The 24,730-nt window shown below is 40.5% G+C and overlaps 1 protein-coding gene across 4 annotated transcripts in view; it reads right to left on the bottom strand.

Annotated features, from left to right (window-relative positions):
- ARMC9 (armadillo repeat containing 9) overlaps window positions 1-24,730 on the bottom strand; it is a 193,711-nt gene that overhangs the window by 76,979 nt on the left and 92,002 nt on the right. For all 4 annotated transcript variants that reach the window (XM_040349711.1, XM_040349710.1, XM_040349712.1 and 1 more), the window contains 6 exons: window positions 18,611-18,645; window positions 15,391-15,502; window positions 12,847-12,939; window positions 8,177-8,267; window positions 7,751-7,874; window positions 1,222-1,361 (listed from right to left, as the gene is read on the bottom strand). In XM_040349711.1, coding sequence (XP_040205645.1) covers window positions 1,222-1,361; window positions 7,751-7,874; window positions 8,177-8,267; window positions 12,847-12,939; window positions 15,391-15,502; window positions 18,611-18,645 — 595 coding nt within the window. The remainder of the gene's footprint in view (window positions 1-1,221; window positions 1,362-7,750; window positions 7,875-8,176; window positions 8,268-12,846; window positions 12,940-15,390; window positions 15,503-18,610; window positions 18,646-24,730) is intronic.

Consider the following 24,730-nt stretch of genomic DNA (forward strand, 5'->3'; position numbering starts at 1 on the left):
CCCTATTATTGAACCTCAGAATCCTTGTGTGGTGATTCTAATGATGTTCTATTGGTGGTGATGTGTTGCCCAGCGGCGGTCCGTCCATAGAGGGCGCTGGAGCGCCGCCCCGCCACTGAAAATAACATACATTCATGCATTGCATGAATGTATGTTATTAATGCCAGCTACCGCTGGTCTATTCAAGGTGGCCGGACATTGAGCGCCGACCACCTAAATAACGGCAGCTGGTTGGCTGTGCGGAAGTGCCTATCAGAGCCAGCGGCTCTGATGGGCTTTCCGTATACAGCCCTCGTCTCCCGGATGTCTTATCCAGGGAACGTACGGGGTGCGTTCCTTGGATAAGACTAACGGCCGTCTCAGCCAATCAGGTTCGCTAATTCTGGTTATCGGTAACCTGATTGGCTGAAGCGTCACCAAGGCGGGAGAAGATATCGAGGGACGTCAAAGGATTAAGGTAAGTGCATTTTACAGGGCACAACGGCGACAATGGGCACAGAGGCGACAAAGGGCACAGTGGCATCAATTAAAGGGCACAGTGACATGCACAGTGGCATCAATGGGCACAGTGGTGACAATTAAAGGGCACAGTGGTGACAATTGGCACAGTGGCGACAATTGAGGGGCATAGTGGTGACAATTGGCACAGTGGCGACAAGTGAGGGGCACAGTGGCTGCGTTTGATGGCATGGCACAGTGGTGACAATTGATGGCACAGTGGCTGTGTTTGGCATGGCACAGTGACTGCGTTTGATGGCATGGCACAGTGACTGCGTTTGATGGCATGGCACAGTGACTGCGTTTGATGGCATGGCACAGTGACTGTGTTTGATGGCATGGCACACTGGTGCGAATTGATGGCATAGTGACTGCATTTGATGACATGGCACAGTGGTGATAATTGATGGCACAGTGGCTGCGTTTGATGGCATGGCACAGTGGGGACAATTGATGGCACAGTGGGGACAATTGATGGCACAGTGGCTGCGTTTGATGGCATGGCACAATGGTGACAATTGATGCCACAGTGGCTGCGTTTGATTGGATGGCACAGTGACTGCATTTGATGGCATGGCACAGTGGTGACAATTGATGGTACAGTGGCTGCATTTGATGGGCACAGTGAGGCTGCAATTTTTTTTCTTTTTTACGTTTGCGCCCCCCCAAAAATGTTGAGCACCAGCCGCCACTGGTACAGGTATACTATATACAAACACACACCTGCACTACGTAAGCACAGATTCATAAGCAAGGCCGTAGAGTATGTCACTGTGTAGTCGGACAGATGCTCAGTGTCTTCCAGCTCCTGTACAAGCCAATCCATGAGACCATCCTTTATCATTGCTGACTGCATAGGTCGCCTAGAAGAGAAAGCAACATTAGTATAAATGGAATGATGAGCTACAGTATGTGTCAAAAAATACTGTGAATCAGGTGGATTCATGACGGCCAACACTTACTCCCCTGATACCCTCAGGGTTACCATCATGGTTCTCCCCCAAGGAAGAAAAAGACCTGATGCAATGCGCTAGTTATTGCTCTATCCCCCCTCTTAAACCTATCCCAACACTTTTTACTAACATTTTGGCAAATAGGTTTGTTTCCAATAGTTCATAGACAATACAAAAATTGTCACGTAGGTTTTGTCTCAAATAGGGAAGCAAAGGATAACATGGACTAGAAACCTCAACATTATCCATATGGCCCACCCTGCTGATACCCTCACTATACTGCTTTTGACCGATGCTCAGAAGGTGTTTAATTGAGTAGACTGAGGTTTAATGAAGGCAGTGTTGCAATACATCAATGTTGGCAGGAAACTAGGAAATGGGTTGAAGGAATTATATTCCTACCGTTCTGCAACAGTGACAAGACAGGGGTGCCCCTCTATCCCCATCATTTTTATTATTACTTTGAAACCATTACTACATCACATAGAGCCAACGCCAACATTACTGACATTTCCTTTCTGTCTAATCAGCACAAAGTAGTGGGATACACCTATGACTTACACTTTTTCATCCCTCCCCCCGGTTACTGCTCTTACCAACCTTCTTGCCAAGTCTAAACATTACGGTGCAAAATAAACCTCCAAAAACTGGACATTAAAGTCTCATGACGGTTCCAATAAAACATCTTTCACTCCCCCTTCTGTTAGGCCCAACACTAAATCACCTATGCAGGAATTCACCTTACGCATTCCATTAGGGAACTCTTTGCTACTAACTTTCTGCCGATTTACATATTTCGACTTACGCCTGTCGGATCTAAGGGAAATCTATGCGTAACTAATTCTATGAATCAGGCGCATAGATATGACAGGGCGGCGCATAGATACAACGGCGCAACTCAGAGATACGACGTTGTATCTGGAGATACGCCGTCGTATCTCCACTGAGAATCTGGCCCTAAGTTGGCACCGAGGATATTCCTCAAAACAGACGCATAGTGAGTTTAGTCATTTTCTTTGGGCACAGAAATATCACAGAATAAGTCATGCCCTCATGACGCAGCCTAAGGAGAGGGGAGAGTTGGGATTCCGTAACCCCTGAAATGCCACAAGGCTGTTCACATGGCCTTGATAAGCAATGGATTCAGTTGCAGTATGTGACTTGCCTCTCAAGCGCCTACCCTGGCTTGGAGCGGAGATTCCGAGATCAGTCTATTGCCAATCATTAAGGTAACACCATCAAGCTCTTACACTCAGGTAAGAGTTACACTTTGCTTGATCCATCAACTTCACTAGTGGGCTGGGTCATAGTACATCCCAAATATCCTCCAGGAGGCTTTCCAGACCTTTTTTTTTTTTTTTTTAATACGGGGTAGTTTTGCTTAATACACTTCCTAATCACTAACAGGTTCTGTCCACTTAACAAATTTGAAGAATGGTAGATCCTTCCATTCCCCACCGATGAGCTTTTCAACTTCATTCCTTTCCTGACCAAAATTTGGGGAAAGTGTCACCCCTTTTATTCTAGGACCCCTTTTGAAGATCGACACAAACTTTCTATATCGTATACGATGCTCACACACAAGCCAGATAAGTTCTTGTTCTCTAATTGTTTTTACATGGCATGACTTGAAGTGGGTGTTCTTTCTTCTGCTAGGCAGATCTTACAGATGTGGCCAAAACTGTGCTTGTAGAAATCCCATCTGGTGCCATTACCTGAGGTAAAGAAGCTGTATAAGCTAGTATAGGGTCTACTCTTAAAGGGTCATTGCACCCAAAGTGACGATTCAGTTTTTGGTGGATGCTGGAAAATTAAACCACCTGACAGGCTGTGCACTTCAGCTGGATTATCTTTATTTTTTTTAGGTAAGGAGACTGCAATGAACACACAGAGATGGTCAGGAATACCAAACGGAGATGGACAGAAGTATAATATAAATTATTGCTGAGATTTTAGAGTATAAATTAAATACAAAAAGCCAGGATCTAAACTACTATTTAGAACCAATATATATTATTTCAGTGAATTTAACCTTTAATGTATGTTTTCCTCTTGGCAATATATTACACAGAATATTATCTTAAAAAAAAATAACAAAATTAACAAAAATCACCGAAGTTATGATCACCTTTAGTCATATTTGATTTTTCTATACAAACCTTCATTTTATTATGCTACATTTCTTAGTATATTAGCTTGTTATGCACTTATATATTAAAAAAACCTGAGCATAGGATGTCTACTCGAGGTGTGAATGAAGTCTGTTTGATACAAATAACTCTACAAAAGTTGATCTTTGTTAAAATAAAAAAATAAAATAAAAAAAAGGGTACATATTTACCAGTTATTTTAAGCATGATAAAAGAAAGACATTTTTTTTCTTGTCAAAGGACAATAAATCTTTATTAAAATAAATGATCTGTGGTACGATTGTTAAAATCTTGTGTTATTTACACGTTTACTTTTGTAAATTACTGAGAAGACTGTGTACTGTTCTGTCTACTATAGTGAATACACAAAGAGTAAAATAAAGTTTGTGGCATTGAACAAACAGTCATCCAGGTACAGCAATGAACAATTATGCCATCTAAACATATGAAGAACAATAGCTGACAAAACCTGATCCAGCTGCCATCCTGTTAATAGCTTTGTGTTACAACAGATCATTGTTGGCATATTATTTGACTTTCAGTATATAAAAATGGTTACACAAAAGAAGTAAATGTGAAAAGAAAAATAAATCAGGCTAAAGTATAATGAATAGTTTTTAAAGGGACAATATGTACTGGGCCATAATTGCAACACAAATATTTTATAAACCCACAATTATATTCTAAATGCTGGGTGACAGCCAGAGTTACATTGTAAGCCCAACTAAAACCAATAAAAGCCTTAAAAGAAGCAGTAAATATCCTGCTGGTCTCATAATATCCCTCAATTGCAATTCTTGTCCTTGCTGTCTCCTCACTCAACCTGAACTGTCAGGCCTAGTACACACGAGAGGATTTATCCGCGGATACGGTCCACCGGACCGTTTCCGCGGATAAATCCTCTCGAGGATTTGCGAGGATTTGGATCCGATGGAGTGTACTCACCATCGGATCGAAATCTGCGCCGAAATCCCCTCGCGATGACGTGTCGCGCCGTCGCCGCGATGATGACGCGGGAACGTGCGCGACGCTGTCATAAAAGGAATTCCACGCATGCGTCGAATCATTACGACGCATGCGGGGGATCCATTCGGACAAATTGATCCGGTGAGTCTGTACAGACTAGCGGATCAATCCGTTGGGATGGATTCAAGCGGATAGATTTAAAAGCATGTCTTCAAATTTTTATCCGCTTGAAATCCATCCCAGGGGATAAAAATCCGCGGAAACAGATCCGCTGGATTGTACACACCAGGGGATCTATCCGCTGGAGCCGGTCCGCGGATCAATTCCAGCGGATGGATCCTCTCGTGTGTACGGGGCCTAATAGTTGAAAAACAGATGCCAGACCCTAAAGAGCAAATGCACGGTTTTGCATAATGCCAAGCTAAGTTGCAATGATGGGGTGAACAACAGTAGGAAGGAGTGTCATGACATAATATGTACATTTTTTTTTCGGTATGGTATGGAGACACTGTACTGACTATTGTTGATACATTTTAAATATAGGGGAAGGATGCTAAAGACTGTATGTAAAGGCAAAACCATATTTTTTTACATTCGGATAGAGTGGATGAGGGTTATACCCCATGTCAGGCTTTTCCTGCTGTCTTTGTTGCCGTTAGGGGGATTCACCCTTCTGACCGCTGTCTGAGAGACAGAAAGAGATGGGAAATAATTTTAGAGTTGTGACCAGAAAAACATTTGAAGTTAAATTATCGATTCTGGACACCTATTCCAGTGACAACTGTCTAAGGCCCCTTTCACACTGGGGCAGGGGCGGCGTCGACGGTAAAGTGCCGCTATTTTTAGCGGCGATTTACAGCCAATTTCAGCCGCTAGCGGGGAGGTTTTACCCCTGCTAGCCGAGAAAGGATAAAAAACCACTGCAAAGAGCCTCTGCAGAGGCGCTTTGCTGGCGGTATAGCCATAGTGTCCCATTGATTGGGCAGGAGCGGTACACACACCACTCCAAAGTGGAGGCTAACAGGACTTGTTTTTACCGTCCTGCTAGAGCACTGCTTCAGTGTGAAAGCCGAGACACAGCAGCGGCGGTTTCAGGTCGGTATGCAGGTGCTATTTTTAGAACAACCCAGTGTGAAAGGAATCTAAGAGGGGAATAACCCTCACTTTGGAAAGACTTCTTCTCACTTCCTGTTGCGCCTCTATGACTGGAAGTGAAAGGGAATCTCTCTACTAGGATACAGACCGCAAAAAATAACCTGATAGTTTTAACCTCGCCCTACTCTATCCAAAACAGAAAAATAGGAATGTTGACTTGTCTGTAAATTTCTAATCATGGGGTACAGGACAGCAAGACATTTTCTTTTGATAGTTCATGGGTTATATGCAGCTACATTCAGGTGATTGGCCATTGGCAAATAAGCTGCTTGTTTTTTTAGTAAACCATAAGAAGTTATCAAGACACGAGGGGTCTGTCATGTTTTGGGGCAGGACAAAGGGAAGGAAGAACAATGTCCTCACTGATGTGGAAAGAATAGAGCACCTTAGTAAGAAAGAATGCTTTGGTCACAAAAACACTTTGTTGTTGTGTAAAACAAAAAAGGGCTCCTTACAGGAAAGCTCTGCCAATTCAGAAACATGCCTAACAGATGTAGTTGCTACCAACAGAGCAACCTTACAAGTGAGGTCTTCCAACAGAATATCCCTAATTGGTTCAAAGGGAAGTCACTGAAAAAAAACAGCACCAGGTTGAGATCCCAAGGTGAAACAGGATGTCCAATTGGAAGATTTTTCTAAGCAACTCCCCAAAGAAAAGCTTTGAAAAGGGACAAGTAAGAGGTTTCTGGAATAAAATTAGTTTTAAAAAAATTGTCCCTTGAGGGTACTCGACTAAAGTTAAGCCAAAATATGAGCGACAGCATTCCCTGGGACTTCCAGACCATGCAGCAGGCAAACTAAGCATTCCATGTGCAAATGGTAAATCTCACAGGTTTTTGATTATTTTTTTTTGCTCCAAGTAAGTTGGAAATAACAGAGTCTGAAAAAAAACAATCCTTTCAGTCATGGGTTTAAACAGCCATGCCACCAAAATGACTGAAAAGCAGGATGGAATTAGTAGGTCTGGTCTGTTTGGAGGAAGCCAAGGCTCATCCACAAGTCTGACTGCATATCGTGTTCTTCTGGGTCAATTTGAAACAATGATGGTCACCCGAACCCTTTCCTCCTGTATTTAGTGCAGCAGATGGAGGATCTTCTTTAGAGAGCATGCTAGAGAATTCCTTGTCTTGGCTAAAAATTTGTTCAGCTTGTTATTGAACCTGGGAGGACAGGATGTCCACATTTGGTTATGTCCACATTTGGTTATTTCCACATTTGGCAGAGATTCTGAAAGATCTCTGGGTGCAGAGATTACTCCTCTAGGCATTCCCCTTGTTAGTCAATTCCTGGGATGTGATTGACCAAGAGCTGGAATGTGAGGTTCTACCAAGGAGAGTATCAGATTCTTCTTTTAGGGCAGCATAACTTCTGGTGCTCCCCTCCCCCCAAATGGTTTATGTGGGCCACTGCAGTGGCATTCTTGACTATACCCTGACTTGGTGACCTTGCAGAAGGGATGTCCAGTTCTATAAAGACAATCGAATGGCTCTCAGTTCCAGGACGTTGATGGAAAATTTTGACTACTGTGGGGACCTCTTGGACAGTCAGGAACTTGTAAACTCTGCCCAAGCCTAAGGCTGGCATCCATTGTCACCACTTTCTATGGCATGTGAAGGAAAGACTTTCCCAATTCTAGGGCACAACTGGAGATTCACCAAGTCAGGGAGAGCTTTGTTTGGCTGGATAGAAGCACTGGGAGATCTAAAGATAGAACTTGTTCCACATTACAAGTATGTTAAACTGAAGAGGTCCAGAGTGAAACTGGGCAAAAGTAACTGCCTCAAAAGGAGTCTGCCATCAAGCCCAGAAAACTCATGCAAAATCAAACGGAGGGGTGTCATTTTGACCTGAGGCAGGGGTGGGGAACGAGTGAAAGTTTTTTTTAATCTTAGTGCAGGTACATTTTAGAACCACTTTAAGATAACATTTTTGACTACACAAACATTTTACTCTCCACCTAAAAATGAAACAAAAAACTGTGTTTGTTTCGTCTCTTCTTTTGCAGCTACACAGTCGTTTGGCTCTTACCTGAGGCTAAGTTTTTGCAGAGAGCCCAAAACATTTTCCTTAGTAATGTAATCCTTCTCCTCTGTCTTGAGCGCCGACTCCAATGAGCGCAAAAAGTAAGGATTCTGACTTAGATAAGCCCGGCCTACAATACAAAGGATAAAGATTAATCTCTTGTACAGTCATGGTAATTCTCAATATTTTGTTGAAGATGGCATTTTTCTATATGATCATTCTATGGCTGTATAGCTATGGCGCATCGCACTGCATATTCACAAGAACGCGAAAATACAAATGATCATACGGCTTTAAATTTCATCTATATCAGTAAAAAAAAGTTTATGATTATATAAAAGGTAATTTCCAGAAAAATATATGGCGATATATTTGCCACAGATGGCTATACAGAATCAAGCAGTCCATCGAGTATTTAGGTGTTCGTCTTACCATCAGATAATGATGAAAATGCATTGATAAGGCGAGCTGTGTATTGTCTGACTATCTCATTTTTGGAGTGAAGCAATTGTAGGACATTTCTCTATGGAGAAAATAAAAATACAAGAAATTATTTACAGGTCTACATATAGAGATGGAACCCTATGCCGTGATTGACACCCAATATTTTTTTAATGCTGTAAAGGCTAGACTTTTTCTAATAGGCCTAGTTTAAATAAAGCAAGCTATAGACTGCAAATTTCAGCCGATTCCTGATAAACTAGCTGAAATTCGCTACATAGGTTTTGTCTTGTCACCTCTCTCCCATCTGCAGCCAGGTACTCTTAGAGCTGAAGAAACTAATAGGCTGTAAAAAACTATTGGTGTATGGCCAGCTTTAGGTGCCTGTTAGCACTGCCCACACACTAAATCACAGCAGTTAATTGTGCGGGAAGCTCTCCAATCCGACTGCATTGAGGTGGCAGAAGGGGGCAGTGTGATGCACGTTTCAAAGCAGCACACTGTTCCCTTTATTCTTTTGAGTCTACTTTATTTGAAGTTCACTAAACGACAATTTATTCATGTCATTGCGCGGCAGTGTGGCAAGCTGTGCTGCTATCCAGTGACATGTGATTACTTCCTGTATGCTGTGATGAAATGTAGCATGTCGGCATTTTATTGCAGCTCAATGTACTGCACCTCTGGTGTGTTTTGTAGTGTGAAACGGACACAAAAAAAAAAAAAAGTGTATCCTAATGCCCCGTACACACGAACGTAATTTCCAATGGAAAAAGTCAGATTGACTTTTTCCATCGGATTTTCCAATCGTGTGTAGCCCCATCTGAGTTTTTTCATCGAAAATTCCGATGAATTCCATCGGACTTTAGATATAGAACATGTTCTATATTTTTTCTAAGGAATTCCGTTGGAATTCCTATGTGATTTGGCCGGGCAAAAGCCTGATTGTGTGTACGCGGCATAACGGTGACCTGCGTTCAGTAAAAACGCAGGTGACTGTACTATATGTGATCAGGGCCTAAATCAGATATGGGCACAATCATGCTATAAATGCATCGCTGTTGGCCTGCAGTCCAATGCATTTCTGTGCATTTTTCTGCACACTTCTTTTTTTTTTAAAGGCGTTTCCTCTGACCTAATTATTGTGAGTGAAAGGTGGGTTGTGGTGCTTTTATCTGCATTCCTGTGCAATAAAATGCAAACATGTTGCATTTTAGCACTTAACTTTGGAATGCGTATACATTTTAGCGTTCTAGTGTGAACATGAACCATAGAAAACAATTGTTTTCTTTATGTCACCGCAGTTACCTGCAATCATCCAGCGAGTAAAGAAGCAGGTAACTGCACATAGTGTGAATAAGCCCTAATAGAATTAGGCCTGTTTGTGTCATGCTGACATCATACATACAGTACATGTATATACACATTTTCTTTCTTTCCTGGCTTGCTAATAGCAAACTGAGGCGTATTTTAGTAAGTACATTGCTTTAGTTTTTATTCTTGTCCCAGACCTAAACCCACAATGTACCACTAAAGTAGCAACAGTGCTAAAGACATTGTGATATCTGTAATTACCAATGTTACATTTTGATATCAATCCTTGTGTGCCTTTGGTTTACCTCTGGAGCCTAAGCCCAGACTGTGTATGAGACTTTGACCTTTGCCCAAGTTGAAATTAGGACCACCTCTCCAGGTGCTGAATTCTGCCCCAATCATTCGGCTGTCAAATGCCAGAACTTGGGTGGTCAGTAGAAGTAATGGAATTTCACGGCTGAATGACCAGTATCAAGGCTTAGCAACTTGAGGTGGCAGATTTAATATGGACTTGGGAGAAACTAAAAACCCATGTTAAGCCTCTGTGTAAAATCAAAGAGATTCCAAAGCAACTCAATGATCAATATCAGGAACATCATAACGACTTGCAGACACCACAAGGTATCTGTACTAAACACTGTTGGTCACTTAGAAATATTTTAGGCTGCTACAAGATATTTTATTTTCTGACTTAAATGGAAAGATTTGTAAATTAGCTAGAGCGCTATGTTTCACAAGAACAATTTAAAATTGGTTATTAGCACATTAGAAATACAGAAAAACCCACAGTGATTGTTTCTGAATACAAATATATATAATGAGCATATATAGATGCAACAAATGTACAGAAACAAGCTTTGTAAAGCATTAACACACATTAAGTTGATTACCATCATGCAAACCTTCATATATCATATTTTCTTCTACATTTTTACATTCTGTGTCACAACTAGAAGAATAGCAGGCCATAAACAAATCAAATGAATCATTAACTTTCAACACTAGTGGTGTTGCCACACTGATCTTTCAATTACAGCACCTTGTATGGTAAACATGAAACTCCAATGGATTAACTGCTACTAAAAAGGTTAAAGTGTTACCATTTAACTACTTAATTACTATATACTACTCCCCATTCTTCTGCGGGACCACCATAGCCAGCCATGGTAGAGGTAGTCCCCACACTCCAAAGCTGTGTGTTCATGGAACTGCACTCCATAGACTTACACAGCGGGACTTAGGCCAGCCCCCCACTTCCTCTGATTGACAGCAAGAGCCAATGGCTCCTGTTGCTGCTCAAATGCAGTCTAAAAAAGAAAGTGAGAAAAGATGCAGCCCTGCACAGCGCTGATCTCTTCTCCCCTCTCTTCCCCTTTACACAGGAAATGGGGGGGGGGGGGGGCACAGGGACACTGAAAACATTTTTTACCTTAATGCAAGCAATGCATTAAGGTAAAAAAAGTTTTTGGGTTTAGTAACACTAACGTTGTAATTTCCCTTGCCTGTACTCATCCAGTGCTTTTAATGTTTATGCTCCAATAAATACATTCTACTTTACTCTTTGTGGGTGTGCTGCTGATTAGAAGATTCTCTGTTCCATAACTTTGTTACAGTCAGAATCAAAAAAATATATTTTTAAAAATATATTTTTAGTGCTGAATATTTAACATTTCCATATATAGCCAGCAGGTGGAGCTCTAGTCTCCTTTTCACGTGCTTGCCTTTATTGGTGAAGGAAGCTTGTTGTTGACAGAACTCATTAGCTTAAAGGTGATATACAGGCTGTGCAAGTAAGGCTGTAAGTTGTGTCTTTAGCTAATTCACAATGCTCAGGAAATCCTTTGTCATATACTAAAATTGCATAGATATTAGTAAAAAATTGATCATATCATGGCTTTGAAAAGGTTAAAACAAGCTCATGGTGTGCTCCAGAAACAAAATTAGCTTGGCAGCTGTAGAGCCTCCTGATCATTGTTACGGGACTTGAAATGTGTCACCACCTCCCCCCTCCTCCTCCCGGGTCTCCTACTGATCCTTGGAGTCCAAGACCGCAGGGAAAATTACGTTTTGCAAGTAGGAGAAAACGGAAGAACATCTGTTCCCTGAAGTCCTCTGCAGAGCACGAACCTGGAAGCGCTTCACTCTGAACACCTCTGTATTTAAGAGTTGTACAAATCTCAGCTGCAGCCAAGGAAAGAGCAGATCTAGGACTTATTTATGGTTAACTCATAACTGATATGCTGTAAAGACAATTGTTGCTTATTAAAAAATGTGTAGTTTTTCTCTGTCTTGCTGCCACATACAGTTTTGAAGCCAGACATGTTTGTTATCTTTCTACTCAACAAAGTCTCATCCGTTATCTTGAATAAAAATAGGGATTGTATTGTGTTTGTGCACTTAAATTCATTCTAGTGTTAAAAACTAAATATTTCAGAATATAGATTTTTTTTAAATAGTTGCACACATACTGTGCAACAAACTACAACTACCATCTTTTTTATTCTACAGGGTCTCTTCCAGACAAAAATTCTGATTTTATGTGTGTGTGTTTGCACATGTGTGCGAGTATGTATGTGTGCGAGTATGTATGTGTGCGAGTGCGTGCGAGTATGTGTATGTACTTGTGTATGTGTGCGAGTATGTGTATGTACGTACAGATGTGTTTGTACAGTATGTGAGTGTGTACACATGTTTTTATTTGTGTTTTAGTGTGTGCGTACACATGTGTTTGCATGCGTGTGCCTGTGTACACGTGTTTAGGGCTGATATCAGGTCAAATTTAGGTACTTCTACTGCTTGCATTTAAAAAATGCAATGGTGTATTAAAGTGGTAGAAAACTTAGATTTTTGACTTGCACCCACAGGAAAGCCTATAGTAAAAGACGTACAGTGAATATCACCTAAACTTGCACTGTTTAGGAGATATTCACACTGCATGCAGCTGGTGAGGTCATCAGAAAATGAGCTCTGAAGGTCCGGCATACCGTGCCGGACCTTCAGAGCTCGTGCCGTAACTGAAGGCTCCCGAGTACTGTACATGCACAGGAGTGATGCCATCAGGGCCCCCGGCCACCCATGTAGCCAGAGGCTACGAACCCGGAAGGAGTTTTGAAAGGAGGGAGTGCCACACCAGTTTGTATAGCCCTTTAAAGCAAAAAAAACTAGACAGTAGAGAATATAAAACCTTTTAAAAGCTCTAAATGCACAAAAAGTACAAATACAGTGAGGCATTCACCACACACCATTGCTCAAATGACAACAAAAACTAAAAAAACTCATCAAAACAATGCAAAAAAAAAAAAAAAAGAAGAATAGTCATTCTGTAAGACAGATACTGAAGTGTTGCTTACCTGCCCGTTTTGGTAGCAGTCCAATAGGTCATTTGTTATATATGCTTGCAAGACTGTGTCCCTCTGCTCTCCGGGCTGGGATCGAGTAAATCGCTAGGAAAAAAAAAAGCGATATAAAACAACCCAGTTTATGTTAAAATGTTGATTAAGTAATTTTTAGAGAAATATTGGGGTTGCCATTCCAGACATTCTTCTGAAATACTAGTCTTCAATAACTTCCTAGACATGCACTGAGAAAGGCGACTGGCGAGCCTGCACTTCAAAAATTATTTAACAGTTGGCAAACTAAATAGAGCCCATTAAAGACTTCCTTTAAAGTGTCACTAAACCCACATTATAAAAAAATATCAATAAATGGTGTATTACATGGTCACTTAGAGATTCCTTTTCTGTATTCTACAAAAAAAAAAACTGGTTGCTCCTGCTGTTCACGGTATCCACCTTCTGTTTATGTCCCAAATTCAGCTGCGGATTTTGCTGCTGTGGTGGCAACTCTGTACATGCTCAGTTTTCAGTGATTTTGTATGCGGAGCATTTCCTCCCTATCACATTTGAGCAGCCACTATAGTCACACATGTGGGCGTATACACAGTGGTAACTGACAGCCCACTCCCTCCCTCCTCCTCCTCCTCCATGCCTACTAACCAGCTAAACACAATGGGGGCGGTATATGACACGTAGATTCATGGTGGCTTCACCTTCCTCTTATTCCAAGACACAGGCTGGCAGGACGTGACACAGCCTGCGACTGGCAGAAATTTGCCCACACATTTCCACAAAATAAAAAATATTTTATTTCAAATTTATATTTGCATTTTAATTTAAAACAAACAGTTTATTGAAGACTATAAGCTCCCCCTGCTTATGTTTTTCTGGAGACCGATCTGGGTCATGTGACAGCTTTATATTGATAAGGAAAAGGAGTCTGGCTGAATTATACTGACCGAAAACTGACTGCGGACAATCAGCTGCTGTCCAACAGAACACAATAGTTGGCAATGGGAAATTTGTCCAACTACACTGTTAAGCATGGATGTGCGGATTTGATTTTTAACAAGAGAAATCTATACATGTACAGCCAGCTTTAGTGTAGGCCCATGTTACTAAACTATTGAAAAAATGTTTTAGCTTGTCACCATGTTTTGATGACAAGTAGGAAAAAAATTCACACCAATTAGGCACAAATACTCCCCCATGGGGGACAAGATTTCCTCAAGGGAAATATTCAAAGCAGGTCCACAGGGTGGGCTTTTATAAGCCAGACTACCGCTTTAGTTTTGCTTTAAGGCACTATGTACAACATGGGTAGGTATGTTGTTTAAAGTGTATGTAAACTCCAAGAATGAACTTCTATTATTTGATCTGATGAATATACCACTAAGGGTCTACGCACACTGAATTAATAAAACTAAAAAAAGCTACTTCTACAGAAATTTGGGGTTTTGCCTGTAGAAGCAGCTCAATGTTATCCTGGGTTCATGCACAATTAATTTATACCCACATTAATGCATTCAGCATTTAGAGGCCAGAAAACCTTCTAGATTGCATTTTTTAAAGGAGTTTTCTGCTAGAAAAAAAATGCTAAACATGCCCAAACATGCCTAAAAGCACATACAAAAATGCTGTATACGAGTGCTTTTTCTGCCAAGGGACCTGGTGTTTTTTTAAGCCCAGTGTGTATGGACCTGAGGGCTCACGCACACAGTACATTTTTACAGCTGCTGTTAGGGGCGTCTGATGTTTTTTTTTTTTTTAACTGGCTGATGAGCTATAAAAAGTAAAAGCGCCAACAAAAACAATGCTAAACACTGTAACAAAGCTTTAGCCTTGTTTGGCGTTTTTACATTATAGGGAGTATTTTTACTGAACGAATGCCAAAAAAAAACTTGGAAAAACGCCCATAAACGCTATTCAAAAATGCGGCTAAGAGTGCATTTTTAAAACTGCTTCTTCCTGGAAGCAGCGCTGTCGTTTTTTAAACATCCTGTGTGCATGAGGACTGAAAGTGTTTGTTAGATTTGTTTGATAAATGTTGATGATTTTAGAAATTCAAAGCCGCTCTGTGTCCAGTGCTCCCTTCCTGAGTTATTTCAAGAAGAGCAAGTAGCCCTCTCAGTGCTTATCGGGAGCCTAGAGCAAGGTTAGCCTTTACGGCAGGGATCCTCAAACAACGGCCCTCAAGTTGTTGTGGAACTACACATCCCATGAGGCATTGTAAAACTTTGACATTCACAGACATGACTAGGCATGATGGGAATTGTAGTTCCTGAACAACTGGAGGTCCATAGTTTGAAGACCCATGCTTTATGGTTTGCTGTGGAAATGGAAGAATAGGTTGGTCCAAGTAGTTTGGCAAGAGAAAACTAGGCAGGGCTGACAGCATGCAGTCCTCAAAAGATGCTGTGTGGTGCCAGGCCAAAGCAGGCCTTAGTAGCCGAGAACATTTCTGGCAGATCAGCCAGATTTGTTTTGTACTTGCACTGCATCAAGACGGAATACAAACCAATCACCATGTAGGGATAGCTGGTTATATGTGATACTTACCCAGCGCAAAGCTTGCAGTATCAATGCTTTCAGGCGATCATTACCATACACCAAATCTTTCTTCAACTTCTCATAGTCTAAAGAAGGCAACAAGGGCACCTCCAGAGGCTTCCTGCAAACATGTGAAAGTTGTGCATGCGGTTACATTTTAGCTTTAGCTTTATTATTTAATTATGTACTATATCCATAAATATATATATTTACATATACAAACAAACACACACAGTATTCACACCCCTTGAAAATTTCCCACATTTTGTCATAGTACAACCAAAAATGTAAATGTATTTTATTAGATGGATTAAATTCATTATTTTTCTCAAAATTCTACAAACAATACCCCATAATAACAACGTGAAAGAAAAGCCTTTGCATATTTATTTAAAAAATAAATAAAAAATAAATCACATGTACCTAAGTATTCACAGCCTTCGCCTTGCCGTCATTGCAAGTGTGGGCACCTGGCTGTGACAGCTTGTGGCTTCACAGCCGGGTGCACGAGTGTCCCTGAAGATTACAAAGAGAGAGGGGAAGAGGAGAACTGGAAGTGGAACCAGGTACCTGTCAAAACCAAAGTACCTGCTCCCCCTTCCCAAAATTGCCAAATGTGGCAAATTTTGGGGGGGGGGGGGGGGCGGGGGGGGAGAGTGCTTAAAGCGGAAGTTTCCCTTTTGGGTGGAGCTCCGCTTTAAAGCATACATGTGTCAAGGTACCAAGTTGAGTATCTTTTTTTCTGGAAGTATTGTACTGTGAATGAAAGTGACATTTATGATGGTTTGTAATTTTACATTGTTGGGGTAGAACATCTATCGGTGGCACAACGCAGGTTGAATATTAGTTGTTTTGTCCTGTGATGTACTTTTTGTATTGCAGAGATGTAGTGTTTTTTTGTTTGTTTTTTTGTTGCCCACACATAATATTTTTTTAAGTGTAGGTTTAGACCCCTGATATTTCATCAAGGCACACCTATTGAGGCTCCTAAAAAAACTAAATTAAAAAAATTACTAACACACCAACCACTCCCTACTGAAATGTCCACTGTTGTACGGACACCATACACTGTCCTACTTTTAAAATGTTTGTTTACATTTATAAGAGAGTATATATATATATATATATATATATATATATATATATATATATATATATATATATATATATATATATATATATATATATTAGGGCTGTGCAAATTAACTATTAATTAATCGATTAATCTTTAATTTTTTTGATCGATCAAAATCTTTTTGCTCGATTAAAATTCTTTTTAATCGATTAAAATTCTTTTGATTGGTACTCACCTCTCCGCCGGCTTTTGGGCCTTCAGGGAGTTCCGTCAGAGATACGGTGACATCACGGACACCGGCGGGGCTTGCCGTGTCCATCTGAAGGGCTCCTTTGCTGTGCCTTCATATCTGCATGCCGACGGGGCCTTACAATCTGCCACACGCAAGGGCTGTTACACTTCCCTCTATCACTTCCCTCTATCACTTCCCTCTATCACTTCCCTCTATCACTTCCCTCTATCAACCTGGGATTCTACAACCATCCACTAGGAGTTGTGATAGTTCCCTTCACGGGACATCTACATGCCGACGGACTGATATTAACCTCTCCTCATCTGGATTCAGCAGTGGTATCGTTGTACACATTTTTATACCAGTATCATACTTAGCTACATGTTTTTATGACTGCTTTTGGTACCGTTTGGTATTACTCGCACCATTTTTACAGTTTATGTAGCTACATCTATTTTATCTCCAGTGCAATATTTATTTGGTTACCTACTTGAAGACTATAAAAGTTTTAATGCTATTCCCAACGAGCGCTGCCTTTGTGTGTTTTTTGTATCCTGCTATCCATTTTTCTAATGGTGGTGGCTGCACTGGGAATCAGCCTGCAAGGAGATCAGCTAAAAGTAGTTGGATCTGTATGTGCGTTATAATTAATCGAAATTAGTCGATCAATCGATTAAAAAAAAAAAGAAAAAAAAGATTAATCGGACAGAAACATTTTGATCAGTAACAGCCCTAAAATATATATATATATATATTATATATATATACATATATACATATACATATATACATATACACACACACATATTATATATATTTGCTGCACAAAAAATAATTTATTTAAAAAAAAAAAATATTACATCAGGTACCAGGTACCCGATGTACTATATTTTCAAATAAATAATTTTTTTGCACCTCACCCATTGAACATATAAATAAAAAAATATGTGTGTGTGTGTGTGTACACACACACACACACACACACACACACACACACACACTCACACACACACACACACACACACACACACACACGTTTGGGCTTTGGGGCGCACACCCTAATGCAATAGCCTAATCACACCTATGAAACAATGAAGGTGTTAAGGAGACTGGAGGTATAACCCAGGTTTTTTCTATCCTGCCGTTTCCTCGTGGGAGGATAGAGAAACAAAATATTTTTGCTCATTTACATATTACTGTAACTTTTAATCTTGAGGACAATTATTATAAAAATAGCATGGCATCATACAGGTATTTTTGCAGATATAATGCACACTGAGCCATACATAGGCAGTAAACAATTTATCAAAGATGAAAAAAAAATGTTTCCCATTCTTTTAGGCCCCTTATACACGTCCGCTCCGCTCGTCCGCTTATTACAAGTCCGTTTACGGACTTGTAATGGTTCCCTATGGGATCGCGTCCGTTAGCGGATGGAGCATCCGCTAATGTCCGCGACCATCCGCATCCGTCGGGATCCGGTTTTGCGGACGGAAGAAAACCCTATTTTTCTTCCGTCTGGCGGAACGGATCGGATGCAGATGGACAGACGGTCCGTCTGCATCCGATTCCCCATAGGGGAGAGCGGAGGTGAGACAGGGCGGTCTCTGCACTGTGTGCGGGGACCGCCCTATCCGCCGACAGCTCAGCGGGGATGACGGATGATCCCCGCTGAGCTTTTGCGGACACACGGAGCGGACACAAAAACGGTCCGCTCCGTGTGAAAGGACCCTTAATCTCCAGAACAAATAGAATGCGCTGCCATTACAAAGCAAAGTAGCAGTACATGGGTGTGAGAATGTGTATGTATACTTTGTGCGATAATGCAACTGTTGGCTAAAGCCTGCGATATTCTGCTCTTGCTAGATCACTAGGCTGACTCAGCAAATGTAAATACCGTTTTCTTTAAAGCAGCAACGTACATGGGTGCTAATGATGCTCTCAGCATAGAAGATGCCTAAAAGAAAAGAAAAAAAAGAAAAAAATTATGCAAAGACAATTATGGAAATGAGCAGAATAAAAATACATAATGAATGTATGAGAGTGAGAGATATGTACAGCACTTCCGTTTGAAGAAAGCAATAAACAGTTTTCTTGAGTTTGATGAAAGCAATGCAAGATTTTACCAGGAACAGGCAAAACAGACAATGACATCCAAATACGTGGGTCTCATCATGCAATGGTTAATAGCATGTTGCTAAATAGTTAATAAGGATTTCAAATTAGTAGAATTGGAACATGCCAAGCCAAAAACGTGCATCATTCCTGTATCGGGATTCATTTCAATTTTGTCACTGGTGGTTCCATTGAAGGTTCTTAAAGTGCAACTACACCAAGATCTATATTTTCTTTTCTTTTTCGTTTTGGAGTGTGGAAGTATTTAAAAAAAAAAAAAAAAAAAAAAAAAGAAGGAAGAAGTTCTCCTTTTTACTAGCTACAATCCCGTTAGAGAGTCTGCTCTTACTTCCTATTCTGATAAGAGCAATGTCCTCTTGTCTGGAGTTCCACTATACAGTAGTAAAATAATGAATGTATTGCATGTGGGCAAAATACACCCACCTTGCTAAAGGCCACTAAAATTCACATATGGAGAAGCAATTAAAAAAAACTTCCAATACCTAAAACATTATTCCCAATAACTATAGTACTAAACAGAATCGATGGTGTGTTTTCTTGTGCGATGCCCAGGGCTGAAAACCATTAAAAAAAAAATATATATATTCTACAATCCAAAAAGTTGGACGCCATGTAAAATCTACATAAAAACAGAAAGCAGTGATTTGCAAGTCTCAAACCCCTATTTTATTTACAATAGAAAAAAAACATACCACATGTTTTAACTGAGAAAATGTACCATTTTAAGATAAAATAATAAGGCAGAAACATGTCTCAAAAAAGTTGGGACAAGGCAAACTAAGTGGTACTAACAAGGAAGAGGTGGAACATTTTGCAACCAATAAGGTTAATTATAAAAAAAGACAGTAACATGATTGGGTACAAAAAGAACATCTTAGATAGTGAGAGTGTTTCAGAAGAGAGATGGGCAGAGGTTAAACAATCTGTAAAAAGTCTGCAGCTAAAAAGTGTTGAACAATTTCAGAATAATATTTCTTGATCTATATAAAGTCTTTAGAATTTTATATTATCTACAGTACATAATATCAAAAGATTCCAATAATCTGGAGAAATCTTTCCACAAAACACAATATTGTATGCCCGTGATCTTCGGCCCTCAGATGGCACTGCATTAAAAACCGTTAGGATTCTGTGATAAACATCCCTCTATTGGCTCAGGAATACTTCCAAAACTCACTGGGGCAGATCCACGTACCTCTGCGCCGGGCGCAGCGTATCTAAGATAGACTACGCCGCCGTAACTTTGTGCTTTTTTTTCGAATCCTGAAAGAATTTGCGCCGTAAGTTACGGCGGCGTAGTGTATCTTTGGCGGCGTAATGGCGCGCCATTCAAATCTATGTGATGGGGGCGTGTTTTATGTTAATACGTCATGACCCGAAGTAAACAACGTTTTTTTTTAACTGCGCATGCGCCGTCCTTGGGGGTATCCCAGTGCGCATGCTCGAAATTAACCCAGAACAAGCCAATGCTCATGACGGTGACGTCATTCTATGCAAATCCCTATTCGCGAATGACTTACGCAAACGACATAAAAAATTCAAAATTGTACGCGGGAACGACGGCCATACTTAACATTGAGTATGCCGCATAACAGCAGCTTTAACTATACGCCGGAAAAAGCCGAACGCAAACGACGTAAAAAAATGCGCTGGCCGGTCGTACGTTCGTGGAACGCCGTAACTAGCTAATTTGCATACTCAACGCGGAATTCTAAGAAAACGCCACCTAGCGGCCGCCGAAAAATTGCAGCTTAGATCCGACGGCGTACCAAGACGTACGCCTGTCGGATCTAGCCGAGATGCCGTTGTATCTTGTTTTGAGGATACAAAACAAAGATACGACGCGCAAAATTTGAAATTACGCGGCGTATCAAGAGATACGCCGGCGTAATACTTTTGTGGATCTGCCCCACTGTCTGTGAACACAGTTTGCCGTGCCATCCAAAAATGCAAGTTAAAGCTTTGTCATGCAAAGAAGAAGCCTAATCTAAACATAATTTAGAAACGCTGCCATCTGGTTCTGAGCAAAGGCCCATTTAAAATTAATCCAATTACATTAATTGGATTACATATTTGAAAACATTTTATGCCTTTTGCAACCTTTTTCTTAAAGGCCAGTCTTAGATCAGGATGTTTAATAAAGTCACACCTTCCTACAACAGCTTTGTCAAGAACAAAGAAGCCAGTCACGGATGCAATGACGCACATTCACCCAGGAAACAGATAACTATGTAGATTTGAGGATTGCGGATCAAAAAATATATGAAAAAGGTCACAGTTTAATAGAATATATTGACAGAAATGTACTGATTAGAATATATTGACAGAAATGTACTGATAACAACTGGGTTGAATAGTATTTCATAATAATTTTGCTGTAACAACTGGAAAACTTTGATCTCACAACTAAACAGGAAAACGTATACCACATTTATACAGGTAAACTCATTTGTTATACAGTACCCAGTGGTAGCAGGACATAACTGGTTGATATTGAAAGGCAAAGGTAATTAGAATTTGTATTAAATTAAAAATGTCTTATATACAGGACAACCAATAATGTACAAACAAAAGCGGCCGGTTTTGCATGAGGAAACCAATCAATTTCCACTTTGAGCTTCCATTTTGCTCACAGTAATAGCAAAGAAGCCACGAGCAATACAGAGTCTACTAATCCAAGTAATTTCTGGAATTAACTTGCTGTGCCATTCTCAGCCATGCTTTAATGATCTGGAATCCTATCTTTAGGCTGTAAATTTTTCAGCTGTAAAGTGCAAAATATAAATACAATTTAATGGCAATTTTGCTTGCAATCACTACTCCAGACCTTGTAGGTTTGAACAACAGCTTTCACTTACGTGAGCGTTAATCTGTTTTTTTGATCAATGAAAAGGTAGGCATCATTTTCAATCATGCAAAATGGTTAATGTATATGGCAAAAATACTATTCTATACATAGGCAGGCATTATATAGGTATAAGGAAAACCGACGACGAATACTAATGAGTATATTATCTTTTCATAGCTAAAGCTTTTTAAAAAGCCTGTTTTCCCTATAACATTTTTAATTTCGTCTTACATTTAAAAGATTTATATTTTGTACCTTTTATTTCAAGAATATGAAAATCCAACATTTCATTTTCCTGATATGTGCCTACCGTAGCATGCATTTGTATAAAAAGTATCCCGTTATTCTTGCATTACTTCCTCCATGTGAAATCCCTGCTTTTCCTGCCAGGCCCTCTGCCTTCCTAGCTGTGCTGAGAACTCAGCCTGCTCTCCTCCAATGATCAGACTTTCCCTGACATTCCCCTCAAGCAATTCACTGGGAAGATCATTGTACTGCTGTTTCTCCTCCTCCAGTTCAATAAGATCTTTAAGCAGCTGAGAACAGAGATTTTGTGATCACTTATTAAAAAAAAAGGTATTTGTGTTGTGTGTGTGTTTGTTTGTTTGTGTGTAATAAATAATAAAAAAGTGTGTGTGTGTGTGTGTGTGTGTATGTATATATATATATATATATATATATATATACACACACACACACACATACACACACACACACACACATTTTTTTATTATTTATTACACACACACAAACAAACAAAAAGAGGGGGATCTGGGCTGGTATGTGCAAAGCCTCAGAAGTCTGATCACTGTCTTAACTGAAGCAACAATACAGAAAGAGAACATACATTTCTCAGGCAAACCCCTTCCTCCCCCCTCCCTCCCACAGAGCTGATTGTTGTTTGATTGGCCACTGGAAAGCCTTCTGTCCTGGAGGCGACTTGAAGTTGCCTTGTACTGTCCTGGAGGCAACTTCAAGTTGCCTTGTAAGTTGCCTAAAGATTCATACTCAAATCGTGTACAAGTTGCCTCCCAAAGTCATGCTGGAAGTCGTGTTGCCCCAGTGTGAACCGGCTCTTAAGGTGTGCCTGGAAGTTAATCGTTTTGGGAAACATTAAACAGGCAGGATTTTTACTGCAGAAGAGACATTGTATATGTTTCTGAATTTAAAGTTTCTTACCTGCCTGTCCACCCTACAACTTTGACATTACCAAAGTGACATCACCTTGGCCCGGGCAATGAAAACCAAAAGCCAAATATCAGTAGCCAAAAACAGACCAACTGAAGATGTCAGCAGCCAGTCAAGAGCTCTGGGACACCACAGCGCTGGTTTGAAGGAGAGTATAGATTTACATTAAATCGGTTGGTTTAGTTGAACTTTAAGGTGCTCATAGATACTTAAAGGAGTTTCAAAAGGCACAAGGTTTTTTATCTTAAAGAGGAAGTACCGTAAACCCCAGACTTTTTTCCTTTTTTTTTTACATAGTAACATCCAACAATGTATTGATAAGCCTTACACTTTAAAAGGTGGTTTAGAAGTACCTTGTTTATCTTTCATAATTTTCTTCTACCTGGTACTGGCCTCGCCATCTTCACTAATGTTTGCTGGCTCAGGAGCGCACGTCATTTCCGCCCTCCCTATCCCTCATGTCGAAATCCTGCGTATGCACGATCGTTTTTGAAACCAAGCCTCCATCTCAAACAGCTGCATCCTATGAACGTCTCTGGGCTGCTATAGTTCACTCCCCCTGTGTGACGTCTTACAGTCACAAGTGGAGAAACAGGAAGGAGAGGAGGAGGGCACAGTATTGCGTGTCTTCCTCTGTGTCGCTCTCAATGGGAAATAGTGAAGATAGTGTAACGGCACACACAAAGCATGCCGTTAAAGAATCTACAGACTGAGCCGGTGACGTCACTACAATTTACAGGACGGATTATGAAGAAACATGTAAGTAAAATTTCACAGTACTATACAGATTGTAATGAGCTAAAATTGTAGTATAGCGTTTACAACTACTTTAATGCATTTTATGCATTAGGATAAAAAACCTTCTGTGTGTAGTAGCCTCTCCAGCACCCCCTATTTACTTACCTGAGCCCCATCTCTCTCCAGTGACGTTTAAGAGTGTCTTAGCCATTCAGGACACTCCTTCTGATTGGCTGAGAAACCGCAGTGGCGCCGTCAGTCAGCCAATCAGGGGAGAGGGGGCGGGGCCAGTTCGGGGCTTGGTGTCTGAATGGATACACGGAGCTCTGACTCGGCTTGGGTGTCCCTATAGAAAGCTGTTGACTGAGGGGGCACTAGATAGGGAGGGGACATGAGCAGCAAAGAGGGACCCAAGAAGAGGAGGATGCTCTGTGCAAAACCAACTGCATAGCGGAGGCAAGTAAAACATGTTTGTAAAGATTTGTTTAAAAAAAAAAAAAAAACACTTTAAGGGCAGTTGGATGGGCAAGCATGATATGACTGCCCTAAACACAGATACCAGATTTCACCAAAAGTTTCTGTTTAATCTACAGAGAGGGAAGGTGGGTGCAGACATCTGACAGCCCAATCTTATTAGAAAAAAAACTAAATAGATCAAACAAGGCTTTTAAATGTATCCTTTACTTCCCTCCTGACAGTTGACGGTGTCTGCATTTTCTTTACTGCAAATCGATTTATGTAATCTTACAGATAAGACATTTATGGACAGCACGTGTGAAAAATAAATGTTGGATTTTTTTCCAGGTACCTTTGTAACCAGAGTGTCTTCCTAATTTAAACCTGCCCAAGGTCATGCCAAGAGGTGGAGTGCCCTAATTTTATACAATTCTGATGTGCAAGACTATTAGGGGCATGTAGACCCCACAGACTTTTTGAAACTACAATAATGCCAAGTAGAAGTTAGAATGTGGCGTTGGGCCCACTTTTTACCTGATGCTGCCAAGAAAACCTTAAATATCTGCCCTATACTAACCTGTCACCCAGAATGTTCTCCAACTAGGAATGACAAGCTGGTGATTACCTAAAACTTTTACTCCAAGATCCTACATTTTCAGGCCCTCAGCTCCAGTAA

This window comes from Rana temporaria, chromosome 4 (genome assembly GCF_905171775.1).
Source record: "Rana temporaria chromosome 4, aRanTem1.1, whole genome shotgun sequence".
Taxonomy (NCBI): Eukaryota; Metazoa; Chordata; class Amphibia; order Anura; family Ranidae; genus Rana; species Rana temporaria.